This window comes from Protopterus annectens, chromosome 7.part0 (genome assembly GCF_019279795.1).
Source record: "Protopterus annectens isolate FY-2018-M chromosome 7.part0, PAN1.0, whole genome shotgun sequence".
Taxonomy (NCBI): domain Eukaryota; kingdom Metazoa; phylum Chordata; order Ceratodontiformes; family Protopteridae; genus Protopterus; species Protopterus annectens.
The window spans coordinates 107,536,519-107,562,897 of NC_056739.1; the positions used below are offsets into that span (position 1 = coordinate 107,536,519).

At 44.1% G+C, this 26,379-nt stretch overlaps 1 protein-coding gene across 2 annotated transcripts in view; it reads right to left on the reverse strand.

The window, feature by feature from the left end:
- Positions 1-26,379, reverse strand: part of MAPK14 (mitogen-activated protein kinase 14) — a 1,171,379-nt gene that overhangs the window by 273,751 nt on the left and 871,249 nt on the right. Inside the window, exon 9 of one of the 2 annotated variants that reach the window (XM_044076537.1) lies at positions 800-879. The exons of the other annotated variant lie outside the window; for it this stretch is intronic. Coding sequence (XP_043932472.1) covers positions 800-879 — 80 coding nt within the window. The remainder of the gene's footprint in view (positions 1-799; positions 880-26,379) is intronic. 2 annotated transcript variants of the gene reach the window in all.

Below are 26,379 nucleotides of genomic sequence, written 5' to 3' on the forward strand. Positions count from 1 at the left end.
AAACATTTGCACACGCAGTTACTTAGGCAAGTGTTTTGTTAACAACAGCTGGTTAATCTGCTGCCATGCCATTAGTCAAAGCTCTTCTGGTAAAGCTCTGGTGACATAAGAAGCTACCTACTAAAAAAATACAAAACTTACCTGAAAGATCTAGCAATCTCAGAGTTATGAATGTTAAAGGGGTGAAAAGGAAGCAGCCCCCTACATGAGGCACGTGTGGTGGGGACTGTCTCAACATAACTAGTCAATAGCAGAAAATGCACAATTAGTCTTCAGAGCTTGACCAAACAGTTTTCAATTAAATGGGCTGGGACAAAACCACCACATCTCTTTCAAGAATATGATGTTTTTTGGGAAAAGTTAAGCATGTCTTTAGTAAGCACTCACATGCAGCAGTAATATATTAGTACTCATGCCAGATGTCACACAGTGAGCAGACATTTATTCACCACACAAAAGGTCTGGAAAAGAAAACAGCGACATATTACAGTATCCTATGAAGCACCATGCAACTTCTTAGAATACCAGTTTTAAAAGCACTCTCTCACTGTCACCATCTCTCTACCTTGTGTTTTCAGAAAACGATCACTTTGGTATTAGCTTTAGTGACTGACCTGTTATTGCAGTCAGGATAAATTTCACTAAGAATTTATGCAGGCAAACTGCAAACTTTGAAGTCATCGTAACCCTGACTTGTACTTGCTCTCTGCAAAACGCTCATGCTAACAAAGCAAGGGAATAAAGCACACAGCACTCCTAAATTTTGCAACAGCACACAGTACACACAATGAAAACTCACTGGCTCAGAGGAGATTTTCTTCAACAGATCAATACTTGGGGTTCCCACGAGCTTCATTATCAGCTTCAACTGATCAATATCTAACGGCAAAACATAAAGGAAAAAAATGCTACGGACAAGGTTCTACCTAACTGAGGACTAAAACAATGTTACAAAATATATGTAGAACTGTGAGAGCACACCAAACCTGTTAAGAAGCTGCAACGATAAAAAGAAGTTATGTACTTACCATAATGTTCCATCTCTGTTGTCCATTTTCATTCTTCCTCAACGGAATGGTTCAGACTCAGATCAGACTCTGCTGTTAAACTAGCTCGTGGCCACCAACAAACTCTCAAGCTCCTTTCCTACCCATAATGCACTATGCCCAATGTCCCTTAGTTCATACGTAGAGCTTGAGAGAGAGAGACAGAGAGAAACTATAAAAGAATTGCCATAACTGGAGTTCAACACAAGGGACATAAGGTGTCCCTAACAGTCTAATTTTTCCAAAAGTCATTTGTAAGAAATAGAGGGGGATGAAGGATGGGAAGTTGAGGAACAATGAAATTGGACAACACAAATGGAATGCTGTGGCAAGTACATAACTTCTTTATCAGATGTTGTCAATTTTTATTCATTCTTCAACAGATGGGACATAGTCCCCAGCTACCAGAATCCCTGAGTAGACTCTAAGGAAGGATATTCCTGAGTACACTTGAGCCAAAGGCAACTCTTCTCCTCGAAACCAGATTTCATTTGAAATGAGTGATAAAGGCATGAGGATTTGACCAAGTTGCAGCCGCACATATATCATCCATGGATGCTCTAGACTGGAATACAGTGGAAGTAGCCATAGATCTGGCTGAATGAGCCTTTAATGAATTTGATAAGGGGAGATACAATTTGTTGTAGACAAAAACCATCTGGCTAGAGTCATCTTTGTAAATGATCCACCCAATTTTTTGTATGCAAAGGAAATAAACAGCTGGTCTGTCTTTCTAACTTCTTTTGTTCTGTGCAGATAGAAATGTAATTGTCTATGAACCAGTAAGTGCTGCATATATTCTCATTTACTTGCAAAATCTGGGAAGTATACAAGCAGGTTAATGGTTTGGTTAATGTTGGATTCTGACACCACCACGGGTAGGAAGGAAGCATTGCTACACAAGGTGACCCTATCCTTGTGTAAAATTAGATATGGGGCCTTAGAAGATAATGCTTGAAGTTCTGAAATTCTTCTAGCACATGTAATTGCAACTACAAATTTTAAATTACATGTAACTGCAGGTTCAAAGGGGAACTGTGTTAAGGCTTGCAGTACCAAATTTAAATCCCAAGGTAGTACGGGATCTTTATAAGGAGGTCTAAGTAGAAGGGTTCCTTTCAAAAAGGCTTTACATAGTTTAGAGGAAGCCAGGGAAGAATTCTGAAACACCACATGAAAGTTTGAAATGGCTGCGAGTCAGACATTAATAGTCAATGAACTAGCACCCTTATTAAATAAACTCGCTAAAAATTCAAGGACAGAATGAGTCAGGGCTGAGAAGGGGTCAACCCGATTCCTTTCTACCCAATAAAAAAATCTGCGCCATTTACTTTTGTAAAGTTTCCTCGTAGAGGGTTTATGGGGAGATAACAATACTAAACGGACAGGTGAGGAGAGCATATGTTGCCTGGCTGTTAATGGAATTGGAGAAACCATGTAGTCAGTTTGAGGCTTGATATGTCAGGGTGAACCATGCCAGCTGGGTGAGACAGAAGGTCTGAAGTTGGATCTTGAATCCAAGGTGGGAGCACAAGATGAGTCCAAAGGAAGGGAAACCAAATTTGTCGAAGCCAGTAAGGTGTAATGAGGATGACTTTGCTGTTCAATCTGGCTGCTTTCTGAAGGAAATTGGGAATTAAAGGAGTTGGGGGATAATCATATAGAAGACTGGGGGGCCAATCATTGAGCACAGCATCCCTTGGTGACCCCTGGTGGAGGGATTAGGGCAAAGAAGCTGCTGCATTTGTTGCTTAGGGGAGATGCAAGGAGATTGCAGCAAGGCTGGCCCCACTGACGGAAAATTATGTCCGTCACTTTACTGCTGAAAGACCACTCGTGAGCTGATAAGATGGACCTGCTCAATTTGTCTGCTATCATGCTGGACTTCCCTGGAATGTGCACCGCAATTCGAAAGCGGTTGGAGGAAATCGCCCATTGCCACATCTTCAGGGATTTTCAACACAAGAAGGGTAAGATTTGGTTCCCCCTTGTTTTTGACGTACCAAACTACTTACATGTTGTCCATTTGCATCACAATTGTTCTGAAATGCTTGCAATGCCAGATGCACAGCTCTCATTTCGGAACATTGATATACAAATTGGCCTCTTCATGAGACGAAACGACCTGGAACATCTACCCCACAAAATGCCCCCCCCAAATCAGGGAATAATCCGTGGTCACTATGGTCTTGGGCTGAGAGAGAATGAAAGGTCAACCTTGCAACAGCTACTGCGACTGCATCCACCTGGAAAGATACAGTCTGCACACCTGAATTATTCTTATCTTTTTCGACATGGGTTGAGCGAGAAAGTACAGTTGTATACACTTACCATAACTGTAGATGTTCGAGTGTATTCACTGTTGCAGTCATCACATTTGGGTTATTTGCCTGCAGGTAGCCCTCAGCCGACCTGAATACCAGAGTCTTGGATTCCTGTGTCAGATGCTCTCTCTTCTTCCGTGACGTCAGGTCATCAGGGGTATAAAACATGCAGCAGACTCCATTACATCAGTTTTTCTTGCCCCAGATGTCAGGTGCCCCCACAATGGGAAGCAATTATATGTTATGGTACACCTCCATCAAAAAGCAAATACACCAGAAAGCTTAAATACACCAAACAAGAAGGAAAGGTAGAGCCAAGAGAAGTCAGGGGGCTGGAGGGAGGGTAACCAGGACTACAACAGTGAATACACTAGAACATCTACATTTATGGTAAGTGTACACAACTGTACTATGTTCTTCGTGTTTCACTGTTGCAGACATCACATTTGGGTAGATTCCCAAAGCTGAGGAAGTTAGAGAGCATTAGGGCCAGCTATTAAGCCCTGCAAGACTGCAGAGGCAAAACCAGCTCTGGATTTAGGAAAAAATAGGCATGTGGTAATGCTTGATGAAGGTATGTACAGAGCTCCAGGTAGCAGCTTCTAGGATGTCCCTGGTAGGAACACCTCTGAGAAAGGATGCAGAGGTAGATGCAGCCCTGGTGGAATATGATCTTATCCCCTTGTGGGGTAGGTTTTCCATGGTGCTTATAGCAGAAATTAATGCAAAGGACTATCCATTTAGAAATGGTTTGCTTCAAAATGGCCTTCCCCTCTGCCCCTGCAGCAAAGCCAATTAGCAGCTGTTCAGATTTTCTGAGGCGCTTAGTCCTGTCCAAATAAAATCTAAGTTGTCTGTGCACATCCAAAGAGTGCAGTATTCGTTCTCCTTTGTTTTGTGGATTCGGGAAAAAGGTAGGCAAATTAATGGACTGATTAAGGGCCACACTAGACACCACCTTGGGCATAAAGGAAGGATTGGTCCTGAGGGAAAGCCAGTCTGCATTGAAGATCATGACGAGCTCCACTGCCATGAGGGCCTGTAATTCAGACACTCTTCTTGCTGAAGTGATGGCTAGAAGGAAGGCTGTTTTCCAAGAAAGGAGCTGTCTCAAAAGGAGGGAAAATGAGCTTTTCCAATACAAAGTTAAGGTCCCAGGCTGTTGTAGGGTCCCTCTGCAGAATTGCTTTAGCAGGGGGTGGGAGAAGAGGGGTGGTTCAGTATTATAATGTGCTGAAATGGCAGAGGCATGAATTTTAATTGACGAGAAGGATAGGCCCTTGTGGAGCATTTCTGTTAAGTACTGAAGTATACGAGGTAAGCTGGGCATCACTGTGCCCATCCCTTGAGTTTGGCTCCAGGAACAGTATCTTTTACACTTTTCAGCATAGGATTTTCTAGTACTAGGCCTCCTTGCCTCCAGAATGACAACTAGCACCTGCTTACTGAGGGGATGCTATTGGAGAGCTCAAGGAATTAGCCAGGTTGCAAGGTTCAGGGTTTGAAGTTGAGGGTGCAGAATCTGGCCCGCCTGTTGGGATAGCAGGGAAGGGGTCTGAGGCAGGTGCCATGGTGGCAGTGTCATACTGCGCAGAAGGGGGTACAAGTGCTGGCATGGCCAGTCTGGTGCAATCAGTACTGTCCTTGGCTTATCCTGTTTGATCTTTAGCAGAACCTTCGAGAGGAGAGGCAGAGGGGGAAAGGCATAAAATGAGAGGTTTTCCCAGGTAAAGGACAGGGCATCCTCTTTCCAAGCATGACTGTGGGAAGTCCTTGTGCAGAATCTGTCCAACTGGTAGTTCTGAGGGGAGGCAAACAGGTCTATCTCTGGAGTCCCCCATTTGTTCCTCAAGAGGTTGAATATTTTTGTTTCCAGTTTCCATTCATGTGGGTCCATGAGATTTCTGCTTAGGTCTGCTAGAGAATTTAGCTTGCCCGTCAGGAATTGAGCCTGTAGGTGCACTTGGTAGCTCAAGGCTGTGTTCCACAGAGCCATGGCTAGTCTGCAGAGAGGGTACGAGTGGGGTTCCCCCTGCTTGTTTATGTACCACATAACTGTGATGTTGTCTGTCTTTACCAACAATTGTCCTGGAAGAATGTGGTCCTTGAAGGCTGTCAGGGAATTCTTTACAGCTAACATTTCTTTTTGGTTGATATGCAGGTGCATCTGTCTCGGGTTTCATTTGCCTTGAATGCACTGCTCTGCCAAGTGAGCCCCCATGCACAGTCTGATGCGTCTGTTGTTAGGATTTGGGCAGCAGGGGGTAGAGTGAAAGGGAGCCCCTTGTTGTGGTAGCAGGCCTCTGCCCACCAAAGGAACTCTGTCTTTATATAAGGAATGATAGGAATCATTGATTCCAGGTCCTGAGAATGTTGACATCATAGGCTTTTTAGATACCATTGCAGTTTCCTCATATGTAGTCTTGCATATGGAATTAGTAGAATGCAAGAGGGCATTAACCCTAGGGCTTGCAGAATTTTCCTTGCAGATAGCTGGGTCGTTGTGGCCAGTAGTTTGAAGTAGGTTGTCAAATAAACTTGTTTCTCTGGAGTGAGGGAAGCCATCTGGGAAGTTGTGTTCAAGCTTGCTCCCAGGAATACAATCTGTTGGCAGGGTACTAGGTGAGATTTCTTTGTGTTTATGGTGTACCCCAGTGAGGTTAGAAGTTTCTTTACGAATGCCAGAAGTTTTAATAGCAAGTCCAGGCTTTCTGTCTGAATCACACAATCATCCAAGTATGGGTATATTTGAATATTTATCCGCCTGCAAAATGCAATGGCTGGAGCTGGACACTTTGTGAATACCCTGGGCGCAGTAAATAAGCCAAAGGGAAGTGCAGAGAACTGATAGTGCATGGAGCCTGCCCTGAAGCGTAGGTATTTCCTGCAAGATTCCCTTATTGGAATGTGCAGTTAAGCTTCCTTTAATTCTAAGGTTGCCAACCAGGCATCCTTGCCTTGCATATGAAGCAGCTGTTGAAGTGTTAGCATTTTGAATTTTGGGATTGCCAAAAAGGTGTTTAGAATAAAGAGATCCAGGATAGGATGCCAGGAGCTGTCTTTTCTGGGTACCAGAAAAAGCCTTGAATAAAAACCTTGTCCCCTTTCTTCTGCTGGGATAGGTTGAATAGCCCTGATACTTGAGAGAGAACCTGCTGTACAGCCTCTGCCCACTGATTTAGGGCTAGGTCTAGACAACCATTCGGGGTTGGTAAGGTGTGGAAGTGAAATCTGTTATCATTGGGAAACTATATTCAGAAACCATTTGTTCTGGGTAATGAGTTCCCAGTTTTTTTGCATGCAGGGCGAGCTTTCCTCCTAAGAAAGCAGGCAAGTTGAGCAGGGCTTGGAAGGGTTAAGGTTAAGTCATTGTGCCATTTTTCCATTGGGGGGTGTCTTACTACTCTCTGCTTTGGAAGTGGGAGCCCTCCACTGCTTAGGCCTGTGTGCAGCCTTAGACTGTAACCTAGGTGGTCTGCTGTTCCTGGGTTTGGACTGAGAAGGCCGGAAGAGGCCAGAAAGGACCAGTTCTTTGAAGGCCAATGCCTACTAAATCTGGGAGGCTGTACTTGCAGGAAATCTTTAACAGTTTGCATAGATTTAGCTTTTTCCTCCATCTTTTTGAGGACTTCTGATTTGTTGCCAAACAGGCAGTCTTGGTTTAGGGGAGCATCCAGTAATTTAGCTTTAACATGATCTGGCAAGTTTTGCTCCTTAAGCCAAGCATGCCTTCTAAGTACAGATCCAGTGACAGCAGCCCTGCAAGATGCTTCTAAAGAGTCAAAACCACAATGCAAAGTATGTTTACCAACTTGTTCTGCAGAATGCATTAAATCCTGTAATTCTTTATGTTCAGCACAGTCAGGAATCAACATAATTTTCTGTTTAAGTAGTCCCATAATATGCTGCTAGTACTTTAACATATGAAACTGGCAATTTAAAGCCCTAATGGCCAAAGTAGGGTTTTTGGCAGCAGTAGCCTTAATGCCCTTTGGCCCTTAGGAAATGGTCTCTGGATCAGCAGTAGGATTCCTGAAGAGGAACTTGTGAGAGTCAGGTACTATAATACCAGTCAGGTTTTCTGGGAGCCGGAGGTAAAGTGTCTGGGGAAAGTCTAGATTCCAAGAAAGTGTCATCTACAATGTCCAGAACAGGAGGGATGGCTAAAGGCCTGTGTTGAGGAAGGAGTAAAAATTCCCTAAGCCTCTTTTTGGAGTCAGAGTAATCCTGGATTTCCCAGCGGAAATGCTCCCTAAGACTGTGCAAGGTTTCACCAAAAGAAAAATCTTCTGGAGGGGAAGCAGAGGGAATGGAATCCTCTGCATCAGAAAACTCATAAGTAGATAAGGGCAAATCCTGGCAATCAGAAGAAACAGAAATATCAGATTCCTGATCAGAAGAATCAGAAGGAAAATCAGTTCTAGGTCTCTTAGAGGGGGAAGGCTGGCTTCCCCTAATTAAGGTAATAAAGTCTTCAGCCATTCTAAGCATTTGTTTTTTAGGCATATGGGCCTGAGCATGCGGTTTGGACGCGTCAGTTTTCTAGGCGTGGGTCGAGTTTTAGGCCTGGATGAAGAAGATGGCGTTGGTTTAAAATGCAAGTCTGTAGGCTTGAATACACCCTCAGAAGCCGGTGCCTGCACAGTGGCTCCAGACCCATCCAAGGTCATACATCCACAGGTTCCATAGTCGAAGAAGCATCTCGCGGCATACCAGACTCCGAATGGGTCTCAGTAGAGGCCTGCGAATCTGAGGTAGCAGGTATCAGGGGCTGCAAAAGCACCTCACTGAGTACCGGCGGACTGGCAACTACCTTAACGGAAGCGTCATCAGCAGTTTTGGACCTATGTGGTCTGTCTTTATCCTTAGGTTTTTTCAGAATATTGGTAGTCGGATAGCTTACTGAAGCCATTTCTGGATAGTTACACAGAGTACCAAAATAATTTGCTGCAAATATAGCCCGACAATGAATAGTTCGGGGGTTGAACAAGGCACAAAACTGACAGTGAGGGACGTCGTGGTCTGGGCCTAAGCAAGGAATGCAGTACGAATTAAAATCTTTATAAGTTATTTGCTTTCCACAGGCAATACAATTGTTAACTTTTACTGACATCGGTTAAGAGTAAGAAAAGGGATCCCCAACACGGTACTTAGCTTTTTAGAAGACTTCGGTTCTGAAACTTGAAAACGAAAATTTCAGGAGTCTGCCGACTGGCACTTGCGAACTGCTTCTGCTTCGGGCACTGAGCGGCAAGAAAGACTGATGTAATGGTGTTGGCTGCATGTTTGATACCACTGACGAGGTGACGTCATGGAAGAAGAGACAGCATCCGACGCACGAATCCAAGACTCTGGTATTCAGGCCGGCTGAGGGCTACCTGCAGGCAGATAACTCAAATGGGATGACTGCAACAGTGAAACACGAAGAACATCTGAACATTGTGTTTGCATCCCTTGCAGAATTCTCATGTGATATCTTGCTAAAGGAACCAAGATTATTGCCACTGACAATGATCTCAAGGCTTGCAGAATCAACCAGGTTGAAATTCTGGTACTGTAAATTATCTTCTTGCCCTGATCTCTTATTGTTTGTACTCTTGAAAGGAGAATAGATGCTACCATGAGCACCATGTTGAACATTGCTCCTGTGAATTCCAATGTCTAAAGTCAGTTTACATTATGACTTGTAATTGATGGCTATTCCAAGATTTGAACAAGTTCACAACACTTGGCTTTTGTGCTTGTGCCAGCTGATGCCTGGTTGGGGTGGTAATGAGTCAGTCTATGTATAGGAACACCTGGAATCCCTGCAGTCTCAAGTGAACTGATACTATTGCCATACACTTGGTGAACACTATAGGGGCTGTGGTGAGGACAAAGGACAATGCTGTGAACTGGTAATAACTGGCTCCCATCCGGAAGCATATGTACCTTCTGGATCGTCTGTTGATTTTTATGTGATAGTATGTATCCTGAAAGTCTATAGAGCACATCCAGTCGTCCTTGCTCAGAAAGGGCAGAATGGATTGAACTATGACCATCCAGAACTTGGTGTGTCCAACTGATTTGTTCAACACAATAAAATCTAAAATTGGTCTGCAGTCCCGTTTTCTTTGGTACTAAAAAGAATCCTGTGCAAATTCCAGATTCCATTTGGTCTGCAGGGACCTCTTGGATGACTCCTTTTTCAAGCGGCTTGTGTACTTCCAGTGCTGCTGCTTCCCTATGATTGGGTGGAACATCTGAGATTTTCCTGGGTAACTTGAGTGGAAGGGAAAAGGGAATAATATAACCTCTGGAAATGATCCTCTGCATTCAAGAATCCTTTGTAATGTTTAGCCAGGCTTCCTGATGCACAGATAAGTGATCTCAGACTGTCTCACAGGAAAGCAATCGGGCCTTTATTCAGGAGCTCTGAAAAGGTCTGGTGGAAAGTGCATCTCTAGACCCTTGGTTTTGTGGGCCACCTCTGCCACAGGGGCGTCTTCTGCCATTATTGTTCCCCCCACTCTGCTCAGAGGGAACTTCCTCCATGTGTGCGTCCTAGAAAGGACCCTGAGACTTCCTGAACCGCATCTTTATACCTTCTCACCAATTCCTGGAAAAGGTTCAGTGAGGGGTCGAAAAACGTACACCACTGCAGATAGGGTCTTTCCATCCTTCTCACACCTGGAGAGTCTGTCTTTTACTGTGGGGCCAAACAAACATCAACCATCAAAGGGAGCACTGACAAAAGAGGACTTGAAAGGCTCCAGAAAATCACACAGGTGTATTCAGGCAAGCCTCCTGATGGAAATGCCTGAACCCACAGCCCTCGATGCGTCTTCTGCAGCATGCGAGATGAGCCTCATGGACAAATTTACAATAGATTGAACAGTAGTCAACTGTGAGACCACAGAAGTTTGAGTCTCTGCAGTAGTGTCCCTAAAAGGGAGTTTGAGAATTCCTTAACCAAGTCCCTTTGCAATCTCATGAATTGTGCCAAGTTGTTCACCTATCAGAGAGCAAATATCGCTGAAGCATAAACTCGCTTCCCAAATCTGTCCTGTGCCCTAGCTTCTCTACTGGGGGGATGGACAGTGGAATTGTTTTCCGCGAGTTCCTTCTCTGTAGCCACCACCACAACCACTGCATCAACTGGCACTTTTTTACTCCAAAGTTCTCTCCCTACCGGTGGAGCCAGAATCCTGTCGGGTTTCTTGGGACTTGACTCAATGGTAAGGCTCCTTCCAAACCTGCTTAGAAACCAAATCAATAATTTTATTAGCGGGTGGAGTGATCCAGGAGGGTAGACAGGTCAGTCCCAAAAGGATCCAGAAATACTGACTCATCAGGAGTTGAGTTTTGGGCAGATCAACCACCCTTCTGTTTAAGAAATTCAAGGATATCTCCAAATGAGACATCATCGGGCGTTGATTTGGGAGACCCTTTTCCCTCAAAGTCAGTATCCTCACTGACGGACTCCTGGGGGGAGTCAAAGTGCCTCATCTTACACGTCCTCTTCCTAGGGACTTCTTCAGTGGGATGATCCAGAGAAGTATTGGAAGAGATAATACTCAGCTGGGTGGTCTGGAAGCTTTGGGAGGGCTGTCCCAGTGCAGCAGAATGTTGCGGATGAAGGAGCAAAGTCAGCTGAGATGTCAAGGGTGGATTCGAGGAGGAATAACCTTCCTGACCTGCCTGAGCAAAGAAAACCCTCTTCACAACCTCAAAAGCAGACAGCTCAAGAAAGAAGGAAGCCAATGGAGCCGGAAAAGCGAGTTTCAGGCCCGCCACTTCCCTCTGCCCGAGGCAGAAGTTGCAGCCAAGCTTTTCAACACCGAAGCTCCAAGTGTGTGAGATGGCTCCAAAAATCTCAGAGTTGATCCTATCCCGTCCGGATCAGACCTGGAAGCTTCAGCTCAGTCAGTCACCTGGATCTGAAGATGCTGGGGCTGGTGTACTCAGAGTAACAGTTGGATCCAAAGACAAAGCTCTTTTCGGATCTGACACAGAAGGGCATGGAACACTTGGATCCAAGGACTCTTAACACAGCAGGTTGGGTCAGAGGAGTTGACATCAGTGAGAAGTAGATGGACGGTGTTCTTGACCGAAGGGGCTAGGAAGCATCAAGACTCCCTTCTGAAATTGCTCCTTATCATCATCCTTAAATCTGCCTCTGTGTAAACTTTTGGAGGAACGAGAGGACACCACAGAAGGAGACTTAGACTGCTGCCCAAAAAAAAAAAAAATGGGAGGGCACCCTGGAAGGTACTGGATCCACACTGGATGAATAAACAGTGTGAGACAATGGCTTAGGATCCGGGAACTTCGGATCCGAAGTACGCTTTATTGGATCTGAGGTTGTTGGACTGGACAGGTACTTGATCTGATCCGAGGAAAATCAGATCGAGGGAGACTTTGGATCCAATTTCTCTCTTTTCCTCTTTGGCTCTGAGGACGTCAAAGCCGAGGAATCCAAGGATTTGGACCTTTCTGAAGGGTCCTTAGTCTCCATTTTCAGAGACTGAACTCCAGATATGGCTTTAGAGAAGGGTGTAGGCAACAGGACCCTTAAGATTAGTTTATTCTTCCTCTCAAATAAGGGCCGTGGATTAAAACCATGGCAAATGTCGCAATCTTGGTTAAGGTGGTCTGGTCCTAAGCAATAGACATACAGAGTGTGGGCATCAGAGAAGGGCATTTTATGCCCACATCTCTCACACGTTTTAAAGCCTTTCTTAGGCACAATGTATAAAACAGTTATACCAAACAGCAGTAACTAGAAGCAACACTCAGAGAAGCTTATAACCAGCAATAGCAAACAGAGGAAAAAAGGGCCAGCAAAAAGTAACAGAATTTTTTTTTTTTTTTTTGAAACAGCAAGGTATAACCCCTTACCTTTGACATACCGCCTCCTGTAAATCAAGCTGATGTTCCTCATTTTAGGGTCATGGGATTCCCACTACAACTGCCATGCCTCTTAAAGCACAGCCCTAGAGGAAGGCATCTCCCCACTTGATATGAAAGGAACCCCACAAACAGAACTACCAGCTCTTTGGTACTAAGTTCCTGCCATGCCCATTTTCCAAATGTGACAAACAGGAGGATCACCCACCCCCACTAAGTAAAGACAAAGACTCGCACAAGATGCTCTAAACTGCTGGAAGCAGACAATCTACAGAGTACCGGCCATACCACTGAAGAAACACTTCCTGTTAAAGGTAAGCAGAAGCCTTTAAGCAGCTTCCAAGTGGACCCTGTCCAAGGCTGGTAGGTCCAAGCAGACTCTGATGCCATCTAGATGTCAAAGGGGTGCTCAGACTCCCCCTCCAAGGAAATTAATAGACTTTAGGAGGATCCCAAGCCACCAAATGTCATTGTACCCACTCCTTGCAATACCAGGTGGCATGAGAGAGTACTGACAAATTTCTGGAAAGAATGGGGTGAGCAACAACTGGGAATGATGATTCCTTCACTGAAAGACATGATAGTCACCAAAATGAGATGGATAGCTAGGGAACAGTGGCCAACACTCATTCAACCAGAATTAGGACTGCAGCCTAGCCCTCACTTCAGAGTTAGAAGGAAGCTTCCAACATAAAATAGGGTCAGAAAAAAAACAACCTATAGGATGACAAAATGGCCTCCCCATCCAGAGTAGGGTACAGTGTGAAAGACTATCTGGGCAAAATTAGACCGCTGTGTGGCCTACAGCCCACCCAGAAAAGGAAATCATACAAAACCTTATTTGCTTTAGATATCAACCTCAAGAGAAAGTCCTCAACTGTTTGGAGCAACATTAAACCTAGGCATACTCCAACAGAAAATCAAAAGGCATTCCTTATTCCACTTCTAACACGCACTAACCACGCAGTGTTAAAACGTATCATGAGGGATGGTTACCCTCAAACCATCAAAGCTCCTACTGCATTTAACAAGTACCCTATAGCTAAAGGTTTGCGTGAGCTAACAGACCTCAGGGAAAGGGGTCTAAAGCCCTCACTACTGGTGGAAGTGACCCAAGAAAGGGTTACTGAGTAACATGGAAATCCCCCCTACTCTCCTCATTCCTTAACTCCAAGCCTGAGTTTGCCCCTCCCCAAAAGAATTGGGCACAGGAGTTTACTTATTTCAGTCTTCAGATGTTAAGGACCTAAAAGACCTCTAGGACTGGTGGCAAATGTGTCGATCTCCACCAACCAACCCACAGACCAGGAAGAACAAGCCCTCCAAACATAAATTGTCCCCACCACTTCCCTAAGGAGAAAGAAAAAGGGGATCCCCAATATCAGAAGAACTGAAAAAGTGGTCCTGGCAATACAGGTTGGCAAGTGGCAAGGCATGGTCTTGCTATCCACTTCCTCTACAGGATGTGGCAGAAAAGTGACAAGCTGCAGCAGTGGATGACCCAAAGTGAAAGAATCCCCAGCCCCCCTTCCCAGGAAGGTACATCTAGAAGTGTATAAAAGATCCTCTGAACAATAAGCAAGAACCTGAAAAAGATGCTAGGATCTGTGCTTATGGTGCCTAAGCTGATGAGGCAGTGGTCCACCTATGACAAATTGTCACCTAGCACTGAAAAACGCATCAAAGTAAGGATCCATGTGTTCGACATTTTGGGTTTTCAGGGATTGTGGGTCAATTATATAGCATTCGTAATTCATTGCGTTTGCTTATACAACATAGACCCTAATAATCCACTCCTAAAGGCAGAATTCAGCAGCGGCTACTCAAGTCACTCCACAAGAGTATGAACAATGCTATGCTGACCTATGTAGGAGCATTTGTGCCTGCTGTCCTATTCATGGAAACAACCAACAGCAAACACAAAGATGTGGTTGTGTCATCTAGGGTGAAAGCAATGTTCTCCCTGATTCCAGAGTCAGGAAGGGTCTCCAGAGTGACCAACATTTCCTCCAACAACACAGCCTGCAACCCAAGCGATGCACAACAAAGGACCTTAAGCCACAATGTGGTGAAGGACCATATTTTCCAGCACTCCAGTTTGATATATGACACCAGTGCACATAAGCCCTCTCATAGAGCAACAAAAATAGAGAAAGACAGTTTCTCCAGTCTTGCAAGATCGTGTCATCAAAAGGTTCGTTGGGCCTGGAATGGTTACTGACAAGGCAGTCGTGGCCTCTGGTTGACTAGCTTGTACTTACTATGACTCCTACAACAAATGCTGGGTCAGTGAGGGAGATACAGTGTCTGCTTAGAAGAAGCAGCTGAATGCTGACTGGTGGACAGGACAAACTTAAAAGGATACATCAAGGAATGTTTCCAATGTAAGATTAAAGTTTTAACAACATCAGAGACTGTGGAAGCAACACTGACCCAATTGGGGATGCTAGCAACAATCTAACCACATATGAGAGCATCACACTGTGTTAACTGTGTTCAGGACTAGAACAGCATACCGATCCCCTCATCACTGATAGTTTATCAGAACAGAAGTGCTGTTAGAGATATGCACGTGATCAGGGATGAAGGAAATGGCACAAGATTTCAGCGGTTTACTATCAAAATTTCAAACCGCACTCCGTCGGCTGTACTATCGTCGAACATGGAAGTTCAGCGAATGTCAGTCAAAAAAACAATCTAGGAATGGGTTTTAACATGGGTCGAGGTAGGGGAGATGCTTGTAGTTCGGAATAATACTGAACACCTACCTCGACCCATGTTAAAACCCATTCCTAGATTGTTTTTTTGACTTCGACATTCCCGTTTTCGAACTTCCGAGTTCGACGATAGTACAGTCGACGGAGTGCAGTTCGAAATTCTGATAGTAAACTGATTTCAGCAGCCAAGATGCCAGCGCAACTTGGTATCTGGACCATCAACCTAGTAGTACAGCATGTGATCTGCTCAAGTTCAGGAATGACAGCATAACACTTACAGCCAGAACTCAGGTACTTCATCAGCCCACATGGAGCCACACCCATGCCAGCAGCAGTCCAATAACAAACTCGGAGATCATACCAACCCAGTTATGGACACACTGTAGAATGGAAAAAAGCACTGCCCAGCCATGTAAATAAACATAATTATGTACAGTCGCACTTTGAGACTGGGACAGGACTCTAAAAACCCAAGTTATTTCAGTACATAACATGCCAATATGATTAGCAAATAGTTTTCGGCAGGATCAGCCGCCTGAACTGTATTCACTGCCCTTGTGGCCTGAGATCAGTCTTAAAACATTCCACACTGGATCAATGATTCTCTTTTTCCAGGTAATAATCCTACTAATCCGGTCTTAAACACAACCGTGCACTTACATACAAATACAGTGGCCACAACAACCTGCCTCTGAGAGGATACAAATCTGTGAGAGCAGGGCATCCACTCTGAGTACCCTAGAAAGCTGCTATGCAACTGTAAATGTGGCTTTTAACACAACATGCACTCACAGCTCCACTAAGATGCACTCTGCTCTTACATTTTAACTGTAATCTGTTTATTCTTTGCACATATTTTACTTAAGGGGAACTTGCATATGGACTGGATACAGCATGAATACGATGCGGTTTACTCTGGCATTATTATACTGACTCATGTCAGTAACACAACACAACAAATTGAGCCTGTCAAAGAGCAATGCCACACCCAGTTTAGGTCTTCAGCAGATGCAATGCAGTAACACAATACAAAGCAGAATTGGGTTGATACAGTTTAAATGTCCCAATTCAGAATGGCCGCAGTGTGCCAGCCTGACGTAGACCAGCAGCTGCATGCCACCCTGCACTAAGATGACAGCAGCATGCAGACTTTAATAACAATGGTAACTTAACAACTGTTACTGCAAACAGTTTGCAGAACTGAATCAGGACAGTAACTTATCAGCCATACTCAGAATATTCAGAGCTAATCACCATTAAGGAAGACTGCACCAAAACAGGAAGACTGCACCAAAACAGCAACCTGAAGTCAGATACATCAGTATATGAACTCCACTACCTTAGCCAGGATCTTTGTTGGCTTCATGACACAGATCAGTGAAGCCCTGACTATGACCCAGACAACCTGGGTTCAACTACCTGCCAGAACTCTGGACAAACTGAAAGATTAAAAGAGGATTAATTAAGCAGATCCAGCTCGACTCTCTCAGGTGGAGGAGAGAGATTCTAGGGGTATGCCCACTGCCCATTCCATTTCTGAACTGTAAACAAGAAAAGTGACATTATCTGCAAGCATGCTGGCAGCAGCTCTCAGGGGTTGGTTTTACAGTACAGGTGGATATTCATCTCACAGCATCATACTGCAGTCCCACACACATACACACCTACACAACCTAATGCATCATGGGGTTAGGCTGTAAACTTTCAATTTTAACACCAAGGTGCAGTATGATAGCCCCTGTACATCTACTCTTCTTCCCCTAATGTGCTGCATTCTAAGACTTATGGGTGAAAAATTCGTCTTATCTGAAGAGAGGACATATGTAGCCTGGGCCTTACCACAACATGTACTGGCATTGTGGAGAATGGTGCAGTAGAACATGATGGTGGGGGATGTGGCATGAGGCGTACCACATGTACTGGCGCTGTGGAGAATGTCTGATGGTGGATATGGTCTTAGGCTTACCTGAACATGTACTGGTCCGGGGATTAACAGAACATGTACTAGCACTGGGAAAACAGAGCAATAGAACATGATGGTGGGGGATGTGGCCTGGGGCTTACCACACATACTGGCAGTGGTAAGAATGGAGCAGTGGAATGTGGTCGTGGGAGACTACAATTAGGCTCTGAATGCCAACAATTCTGCTGTTCAGCTGTGAAGCAGCACTATATGAACTATTTACCCTTGCCTTTATGGTAAGGTTGTGTAATAAACTTTCCATGAAACAGCAGATTACTTACTTAGTTATCAAATGAACTTTAAAACTGTGCCAGCTACAGATAACACCAGCAGTTACAGGCCTAAGAAAGGAATCTAGCACTTATAGTTTGATACACCAATCAGAAGGATAAAGAAATAACTCAATATGCTCAATAATCTCTAGAGTTAAGATAAAATCCATGTATCAAGGTCCCCAAAGTGAAAGCATACCTAGCTATATGCAAAGTAGAAGCAAAATTATTTTTCCTAAAAACTGATACATGTACGCCTTTCAGCAGTATTTGTAATACAGGCAACCCTCTACAGACAGGTTAGAAGTAACACAATATGCAGCCATACAAAAATATATGCATACGTAAGTATTAATCAACTTATAATAAATAAGCCAAATAAACATCTTAAAAGCTTGTACATTCTAATAAGACACTCCAGTGCCACCTTAATGATTACAACAGCCATTTGACCAAACCAGGGGAATTGTATACTAGCTGGAGATATTTAAATATGGCCCCTTTTTGTTTTAGGTGCCAGTCCTGCCCACACAGTGTAGCCCACATCTCTGAGTATAAGAATTAGGGGCAAAGCTGAAAAGTAATGAGAGCCAAAGTTGAAGAATTAGGGACACGTTTAAATATTGGTCTTGCATACTTCTGACCTTCTTCAACCACAACCTTGATGAGTGGATGGGAAACCACAAATCTGTCCCAGGGGTTCCACTTTTCTCCTTCATTGACAGGAGCGACAGGTGCTGATTGAGGGTTCTCTTTTGGGGATAAACTCTTGGGCTAGGTTTGTAAGGGCCCAAGGGCCATTAGCCTAGTAACCTCCTATGATCCATTGCTAGAATGACAGGTTTTGCATTAGCTTGCATTTTCTGAAGGGTATCAAGTCTGAAAATCAATCCTTAATTATTTGCTAGAAAACCATACATAAGTTCATAGGTGTTTATTAGGCTAATGATCACAAGGGCCTTTTTAAGCAGAGCCATGCATCCCAAGTCTCTGACAAGTTCTGATACCCTTGATATGTGTAAGCAGGGGTTTGTGAGATGAAACATTTACAGGTTGCCTGTGTCCACCAGAGACATTTTATAAGAAAAAAAATATTATGAGGCAAAATCAGGGACAGTTCTGACCTATGTTGTGGCTAGAGTGCACTGGAAGTTAACAACTGCTACAAAACATATGCCACTTAAAATAAACTACTGTGCATGCAACAGTAGTTTACAAAATATGAATGACAATGTTACAAGACACGTGACAAATACGTAGTAAATCTGTAAGAGGGAATGGATCTTGCATACATATGTTACATATAAAATACCCAAATGCAAAATCTGCTTGCATGCAACTGTAAGAAAAAGATTTCTTAAACAAATGTAACAGAAAAGTGTATATTTATACAGTATAAAAAACGATACAACTCATTCACCACACAATAACGTTCATTACACTCGTTCCTTGTAAAGTATTAACAAAAGCGTAGCAGAAACTTTCAGAGAAAAACTGAAGGAAGCCAATGACTTTCAAGCCTTTCATGTTGCAAAATGAAACTGGTGGAATAAAATCAAGGATTTTTCAAAACACAGTAACCTAACTTATTTACGTAATACAAGAACTGTTAAACCCAGTATCTATGTGGAAACAAACTAAAGGAAATAAAACAGCTGTATGAGTAACTAATCGTAACAGAAGATGTTAGACTAGAGGAGTCTACTACACAGTATAACTACCTACCAATGAGAAATAGCACAAGGTGAATGCCTTCCTTCAGGTCCGACTGCCGTATCCTCTGCAGGCATCACCCACATGCTGAGCTCTTCCTTCTTCTCAAGTACAGCCTACATAAGATTAAATGGAGGAGCTGTCTGCACCATTTAAATGTCTTTTTGGGCAAACACTGAAAAGCAAACGTGACTTAGTGAGGGACACTTCTTGCCATGGTCCTCAGTCAGTAAAGTCAATGAGGATATACAACCCTCTCTCTCTCTGACTGTGCACCAGGCCTCAGTATGGCCATAAACTTATGAGGGAGGTGACATACCTATTAAATATCAAGAGTTTTGAAGAATGTCCCTGATTTTGCCAAACAGTTTTGCCCTGCCCCTTATATTTTTTTATTTGTATTTTTTTTACTTTCTGGTAAACCACTGAAGATTACAGTCGCAGAAGTCTCATACATCATACTTCAAATATACATAAAAATACATAAAATACATGTTGATGCAAAACCTGTTTTTTAGTAAACAACAATAATATTAAAAAGCTTCTTGATTTTGGGGCATTGCCTCCTTCCCCCAACTTCCCCTCCCCAATTACTTCTGGCTTTGTCCAGAATTATTGAACAAAGAACTTAAAAGACATAATGGGGCTGGCTCTAGCAAGTAAATCCAGTATCAAGAGGCACTCCTTGTTACAGGCATGGCAACTTCCTGTGCACAACAAACTAATTTTTTCAAACACAGTAAACAAATTTATAGAGAAAGCTGTAAGGCTTCCTTCACCTACAGCCCTGTCAGAAGGTTAAAGGTAGAACCAGACAGGGCCAAAGGGAAGAAGGAAACCTGTATGTGTGCAGTGACATCTCTACTCAGCCAGCTACTGTTATGGTGAGTTACTCACTCAACTGTGTTACATACACACAGGCTTATAAGTTCAAAGATGTGTACTAGGCTAATGGCCCTGGAGCCTTTACAAGCCTAGCCCACAGAAGTGCACTGGCATCATGCCGCCCAACATTAGTTCCCAGTGCCTCTATCAACTAGAGCCACTGAAGTGATCCCCAGGGTGAACTTTCTATTAACCATCCACTCATGATTTCTTTTGAAGAGGGATACGAGGTGCTTTGCTTGACATGTATGGAAAGTCTATTCCAGAGAATGGGCAGTCTCTTGGTTAGGGGTCTGTCCCTCCAGCATGTTTTGTTGATTATGGTAATGAGGTTGAGGTCTCTGGAGCATGTGGTGCAGAGGGATTGGGATTTCTTTAGATGTAGCATTTCTAACAGCGCTGGGTCAGACATGGCTTTGTAAGTCAAACAGAGATCGCCTCTAAGTAGGCGATATGAGACGGACAATAGCTGGAGTCTTTTGATTCTGTCCATACAGGACATGTGTTTTAAATGCCTAAGATCCTCTTCGTGAGGTACTTCTGTGCCTCTCCAGCTGTTGCAGGTGTCTAGTGAGGTACATGCCAAATGGAGCATTATACTCGATGACTGGTCTAATGAGGGAAGAGTAGAGAGAGATGATGACCTCTTTCTTCCTGGATGCAAAACCCTTGGTAATGGGATGTGCCACATAGAAGGACTTTCTGACCACAGTGGCAATGTGGTGGTCAAAGGAGAGGTTGCTGTTAACCTGCATCCCTAGATCTCTTATAATGCCCTTCAGTGTTCAGTGGGCTCCCATCGATGTGGTAATTAGTGGGAACAGAGTTTTCACAAAGGGGATGATGACGCATATTTTGGCGTTAAGCTTAAGGCCATGGTTTCGACACCAGTCATCAGTCTCAGTGAGGTATTTCTGTAGGATGTCTGCATCACTTGGGGAGTTAATAATGGCTCCCAGCTTGCAGTCATCTGCGAACTTGGTCAGCCAGAGTCCCTTTGTGGTGGCCTGGACTTCTGAGAAGTAGATGCTGAACAGGAGAGGACCCAGGATGGATCCCTGTGGGACTCTACTCGTGACTGGTCGTCAGTCTGACTTGGAGTCTGCTACTTTCACACTGTGTTCTACCTGTGAGCCAATTTGCAATCCACCTAGTGATATACGGGTTGATGTCTAGATTGGTGAGTTTATCAATAATTCCTGAAAGAGGAATGGTATCAAAGGCCTTCGTCAATTCGAGGTAGGCTGTATGTACTGCCTTACCTTCATCCACAGCACTGGTGACTGACTCAAAGAAGTCAACCAGGTTGAGCAGGCATGACCTCCCTTTCACAAAGCCAAATTGCTTGGGGTCTAGAGTTTGAAGATTTCCTATATTTTTGTTAATCAGGTCCATGATGATGCGCTCCATAGCTTTACATATCAGACTCATCAGGCTAATGGGGTGATAATTCCCAGGGTCTGTAGTCGCTCCCCCTTTATGGAGAGGGATGACTGCAGCAGTGCGCAATTCTGTAGGGACAAAGTCTGAGGTGAGGCTGTGACTGAACAGGGTACACACATGTGGTGCCAATTTGCTTTGCAGTTCATGTAGAACACAGCCAGGAATATTACCCGGTCCCATGGAAGCTGTATTCTTGGTCTTAGACAATGCACCTTTAACCTGTGCTGCAGTAATGCTGGGTGCCTGGCATTCTTCCGGTATTGTGATTGGTCATTTGGGGAGGGGTAAAGTTGGCACTGAATCTGTCAGCCAGTATGTTGTACCTGTTGGCTCGGTATAGTAAGTACCATTGTGCAGTAACTCAGAGCAAAATCTGGGTATTGCCGTGGAGGTTCTTGATATAACTGTAGAAGGCTCTGTGACTGTTTTTAGTGTCTGCTGCAATTCTGCCTTCAAAGCTGGCTTTAGAGGATTTGATGAGGGATCTCAACTTTTTGTTGAGGCTAATAAGGGAGTTTTTCCAGTCTTGGAACTTCACCTTTTTCTGCAAAAGTTTCTTCCTTCTGTTGTAGAATTTATTAATGGCAGGGAACCAACAGATTGGCTTCCTTTTTTTTGGAGGAGAGCATCTTGGTTCTGTTGGACATGGTTAATGCCATGCATCTATGTACATGTTCGTACAGTGCACTGGTGCATGATTCGGCAGTCATGCAGCTATTTTCCAATGGCATGGGTGCTGTGAAGTTAGCCACCTCTGTTTTTAGGAGCCCAAAGTCAGCTTTGGAAAAGTTTTAAAAGGTGGTTACCAAACTTTGTGGGGGGTGTGGGTGAGATGTGAATTTCTATGATGATTAATTTATGGTCAGATCTGACCAGGGAGGGATTGACTATTGGTGTAGAGCAACGGACATTCATGTTAGTAATAACCAGGTCAAGGATGTTACTTCTTCTAGTGGGGGGTCAGAATGAGCTGCTCCAGGGCACTGGAACTGATAATTCCAGGAAGCGTTTGGCCAGTGCATTGGTGCTTGCATAGTTTTCCCAGTTGATTGAGGGGTAGTTAAAGTCTCCTAGTATGAGAGTGTTGGGCTGGAGCTTGACAGAGTCCAGGGTGCTTAGGAACATGGAGTGAGAGTCTAGGGACATGGTTAGGTACCTACAGCAGGCTATGACCTGGATCGGTGTCTTACCCAATATGTTAGTTGTAGCTGAAGTATCTCAGATGCATTATGCTGGGCTACTAGTTTGGAGGTGTGCAAGTCCTTTATGAATATGGAGACATCAATGCCTTTGAAGCTTCGGTCCATGTTTCGAGGCCGAAATGTGTGGAATGAGTTATACCCTGGTAGCGCAGGGGTGCTTTCTGCCACTTTAAAGCAGGTCTCCTTTACAGTACAAATGTCGATGTTCTCCATTTTGTGGAGTGCTTCGAGCGAGTGCATCTTGAGATTTAGACTTCTAGCACTGAGCAGTACGACCCTCAGATTTCATTTATTTATAGCTGTTACAGTGGTAATTTGGTCTTTGGAACACCACATAAAAAAGGCACTACAGGGGTGGCAAGAGCCTTAGCCAGTACCTGGAAACCCAGGTGTGACAGATGCAGGCCATCTCTGGCAAAACAATGAGGTCTGTTAATCATGTCATCCCAAGCAGACAGATACTGGATCCCTTTAGAATGACACCAGAAATTTAGACAACTGTTGAAGTCAATCATTTATGTTTGCACTGCGGTACCATTCTGGGTGACAGTAGGATACTGCTCAGGGTTACGGTTATACCTGCCTGGGCCACATAATCCGAGAGCTCCATCATGTCTCTTTTCATGTAGTCCAGGGAGGTGTGTCTCAGGTCATTCACACCCACATGGACAATGACAGAGTCATACTTGTACTTGTTGTGGAGTGACCTGAGTGCGTGTGTTATGTGTCGGATTCTGGCAAATGATAGACAGCTGACTGTTACCTTCTTATTCAACCTAGTGAGTGGGGCATCTGTGTGCCTCACTACTGAGTCACCTATGATTAGTGTATTAGGCAAGATGTTTAGGGCTTAGGTTGAGGGGAACACTGTGCAGGTGAGCTGTGTGTCTTGTGGTTTGTGCTGTGTTGTGGTGGTTGAGTGTGTTTCTGTCTTGGAGGACTCTGCTGTTTGGGTAAATTTCTATTGAGAGCCCCCGTGAAGGTGGGTGTGTGGTTTGTGTTTTTATGTGAGAGTTGTGATGGTGGATGTTCTGGAGGGCTATGTGTTCCATGTGGTGTGGCGCAAATGTTGACCATCTCTTCTTGACCACCTTGTAGTACATTCTTCATTCACTGCTTCAGCAAAAATCCTTATCCATGGCTATCATGGCAGTAAAGAAGTTTCTCCCATGGAGTGAGCCACTCATAGCATATACTGCAAAAAAACGCAGTTGCACGCCAAAACTTGCTTTCAGAATGCACATTCTATTAGTAATGCTCGGAAATGTGGAAGGAACGCCAAACGTCATTTCAAAAACATGCGGCACAAAAACATTCTTTACAAATTTTGCTGTGCTGGATGTCATGTTGATAGGGTATATAAAGGCTGAGTCTTTCAATTCAGTCACAGCAAAACAGACGCATACTACAAGGTTTGTACATTAACGGTCTGCCTTTTCATGCATAAAGGAGACAGACAGCTGTACCGGATTTTTTTCATCCAAGTATTTTAATGTCTTACCTACACATGAGCATCTAAAAACTTTAAAATCACTTCCCTTAATTCTGTGATCAAGTATAAAGATGGAGAGCCTGGATGAATGCTAATTCTGGAACTCACGCTGGAAAGGCGAGATTAGACTAAAGGCTCACCCTGCCCTTGTGAAAGACCTTGTACGGCTCCTTGCACATGAGAACCAAGTGGTGCTACTGCTAGGGTAGGGAAATGGATTTTAAAATGCAATGTATTTGTAATCTCAGAATAATGGCCCCCTTTTTCAAGCTATATTTAAATTCTGTGACCCCTGTAACAGGTGCGCTTCCTGTGGCATAAAAATGTATGTAACCATTTCTATGTGTAATCCAAAACAAAGAGGCACCAAGGATCCACAGGCACAAAAACTTTTAATAGCAGACAGGAACCAGCACAAAAATACAAGAAATAGGTGCACTCCGAATTCAATAAAAACCATAAACCATTTCTATGTGAATATGAGAAGAAATGTACCTGAAACTCACAGTGTGCGACTGCTTGCTTTTTCTGTGTCAGGAATGGCTTAATGGCTTGTATATAATGACACATAAGGGTTTTGAAAGTCAGGAAGATAGAGAAAGTACAGTTTTGTACCTACCATAAATGTAGATGTCCGATAGGTATGCATCTGCAGTCCTTACATATGGGTTGTCCTGCCTCAGGCAGCCCTTCGGTCGGTCGGATTCCAAAGTCTGGGTCCGGCGTCGGCTGATGTCGCCCTTTCCCCGACGTCAGAGCGCCTGGGGTATAAAAGAGTCAGCCGACGCCATCTTCCTCAGTTTTTATTGCCCCAGATGCCAGGTGCCCTCTAAGGAAGGCTAAATTTGGAGAAATGCAAAATATTCCAAACATGCACAGTAATAAAAAACAAATACACCATAATAGATAACCCCAGCTAGCTATAAGAGGGATAAGTACCCAAGAAATACCACAGAGGGGAAGGAGGGAGGGAAAACCTGACTGCAGATGCATACCTATCGGACATCTCCATTTATGGTAGGTACAAAACTGTACTATGTCCTTCAAGGATGCATCTGCAGTCCTTACATGTGGGTAGAATACCATAGCCAAACTGGGGGTGGTAGGTCTAAGAAAATGATGGTGTAGCTAAAATGCCCTGCAGGACTGCCGTAGCAAAGCCTGCTCTGGATCTGGAATATAAGGGCAAATTGTAATGCTTGGAAAATGTATGCACGGAGCTCCATGTAGCAGCTTCTAAAATGTCCTTGGTAGCCACCCCTCTTAAAAAGGCTGTGGAGGTGGCTGTGGCTCTGGTGGAATGAGGCCTGATGTTAGCTGGCACAGCTTTCCCATGATAAGAGTAGCAGACTCGAATGCAATTTCCTATCCATTTTGAAATTGTCTGTTTGGAAATTGCTTTGCCTTGGATGCCTGCAGCATATGCTACCAACAGCTGGTCAGTTTTTCTGAAAGTCTTAGTTCTGTCCAAGTAGTAGCGTAACTGTCTGTGAATGTCCAGGGTATGCAGAAGTTTTTCTCCCTTGTTTTGCGGATCTGGAAGGAAGGTAGGCAGGTGAATAGCTTGATTCAATGAGACCCTGGATACCACCTTTGGCATGAATGAAGGATTGGTTCTCAAGGAGACTCTGTCCTGATGAAAAATAAGAAATGGTTGTACTGCCATGAGTGCCTGCAATTCAGATACTCTTCTTGCTGAGGTTATGGCCAGAAGGAAGGCAGTCTTCCAAGACAGAAACTGTAACTCTGAAGATGCTGCTGGTTCAAAGGGAGGTAGAGTCAACTTTTCCAACATGAAGTTAAGGTCCCATGTAGGCACTGGTGGTTTTCCTGGAGGATTGATGTTTTTAATTCCTCTTAGAAATTGCCTTAGGAGAGGATGAGAGAAGACAGGTGGATCAGTATTGTATTCTGCTGAAATTGCTGAAGCATGAATTTTTATGGAAGAGTAAGAAAGGCCATTGTGGAGCATTTCTGCCAAGTATTCCAGGATATGTGCCATGCTCATCACTGTGGCATCTAGGCCCTTTGCAGTGCTCCAAGTGTGGAATCTTTTCCATTTTGCTGAATATGCCTTTCTCGTGGAAGGTCTGCGAGCTTCCATGATGATATCCTTCACTCTCTTGGATAGCTTTTCCTGGTGAGGAGTCAAGGTATTCTCCAGGCTGTCAGCTGCAGGGTTTGCAGGCTGGAGTGCAGAGTTTTGTAATTGTGCTGTGTCAGAAGGATTGGCCATTGTGGTAGAGGCCATGGTTTCGTGTGTGACAGGCATCGTAACAGTGGGTACCAGTGCTGCCTTGGCCAGTCCGGGGCTATTAGAATCACTTTTGGCTGCTCTGTCCTGATTTTCAGTAAGACCCTGGTCATTAGTGGAAGAGGTGGGAATGCATACACTGTTAAGAGTATTCCAGCTGAAAGAGAGGGTGTCCACTT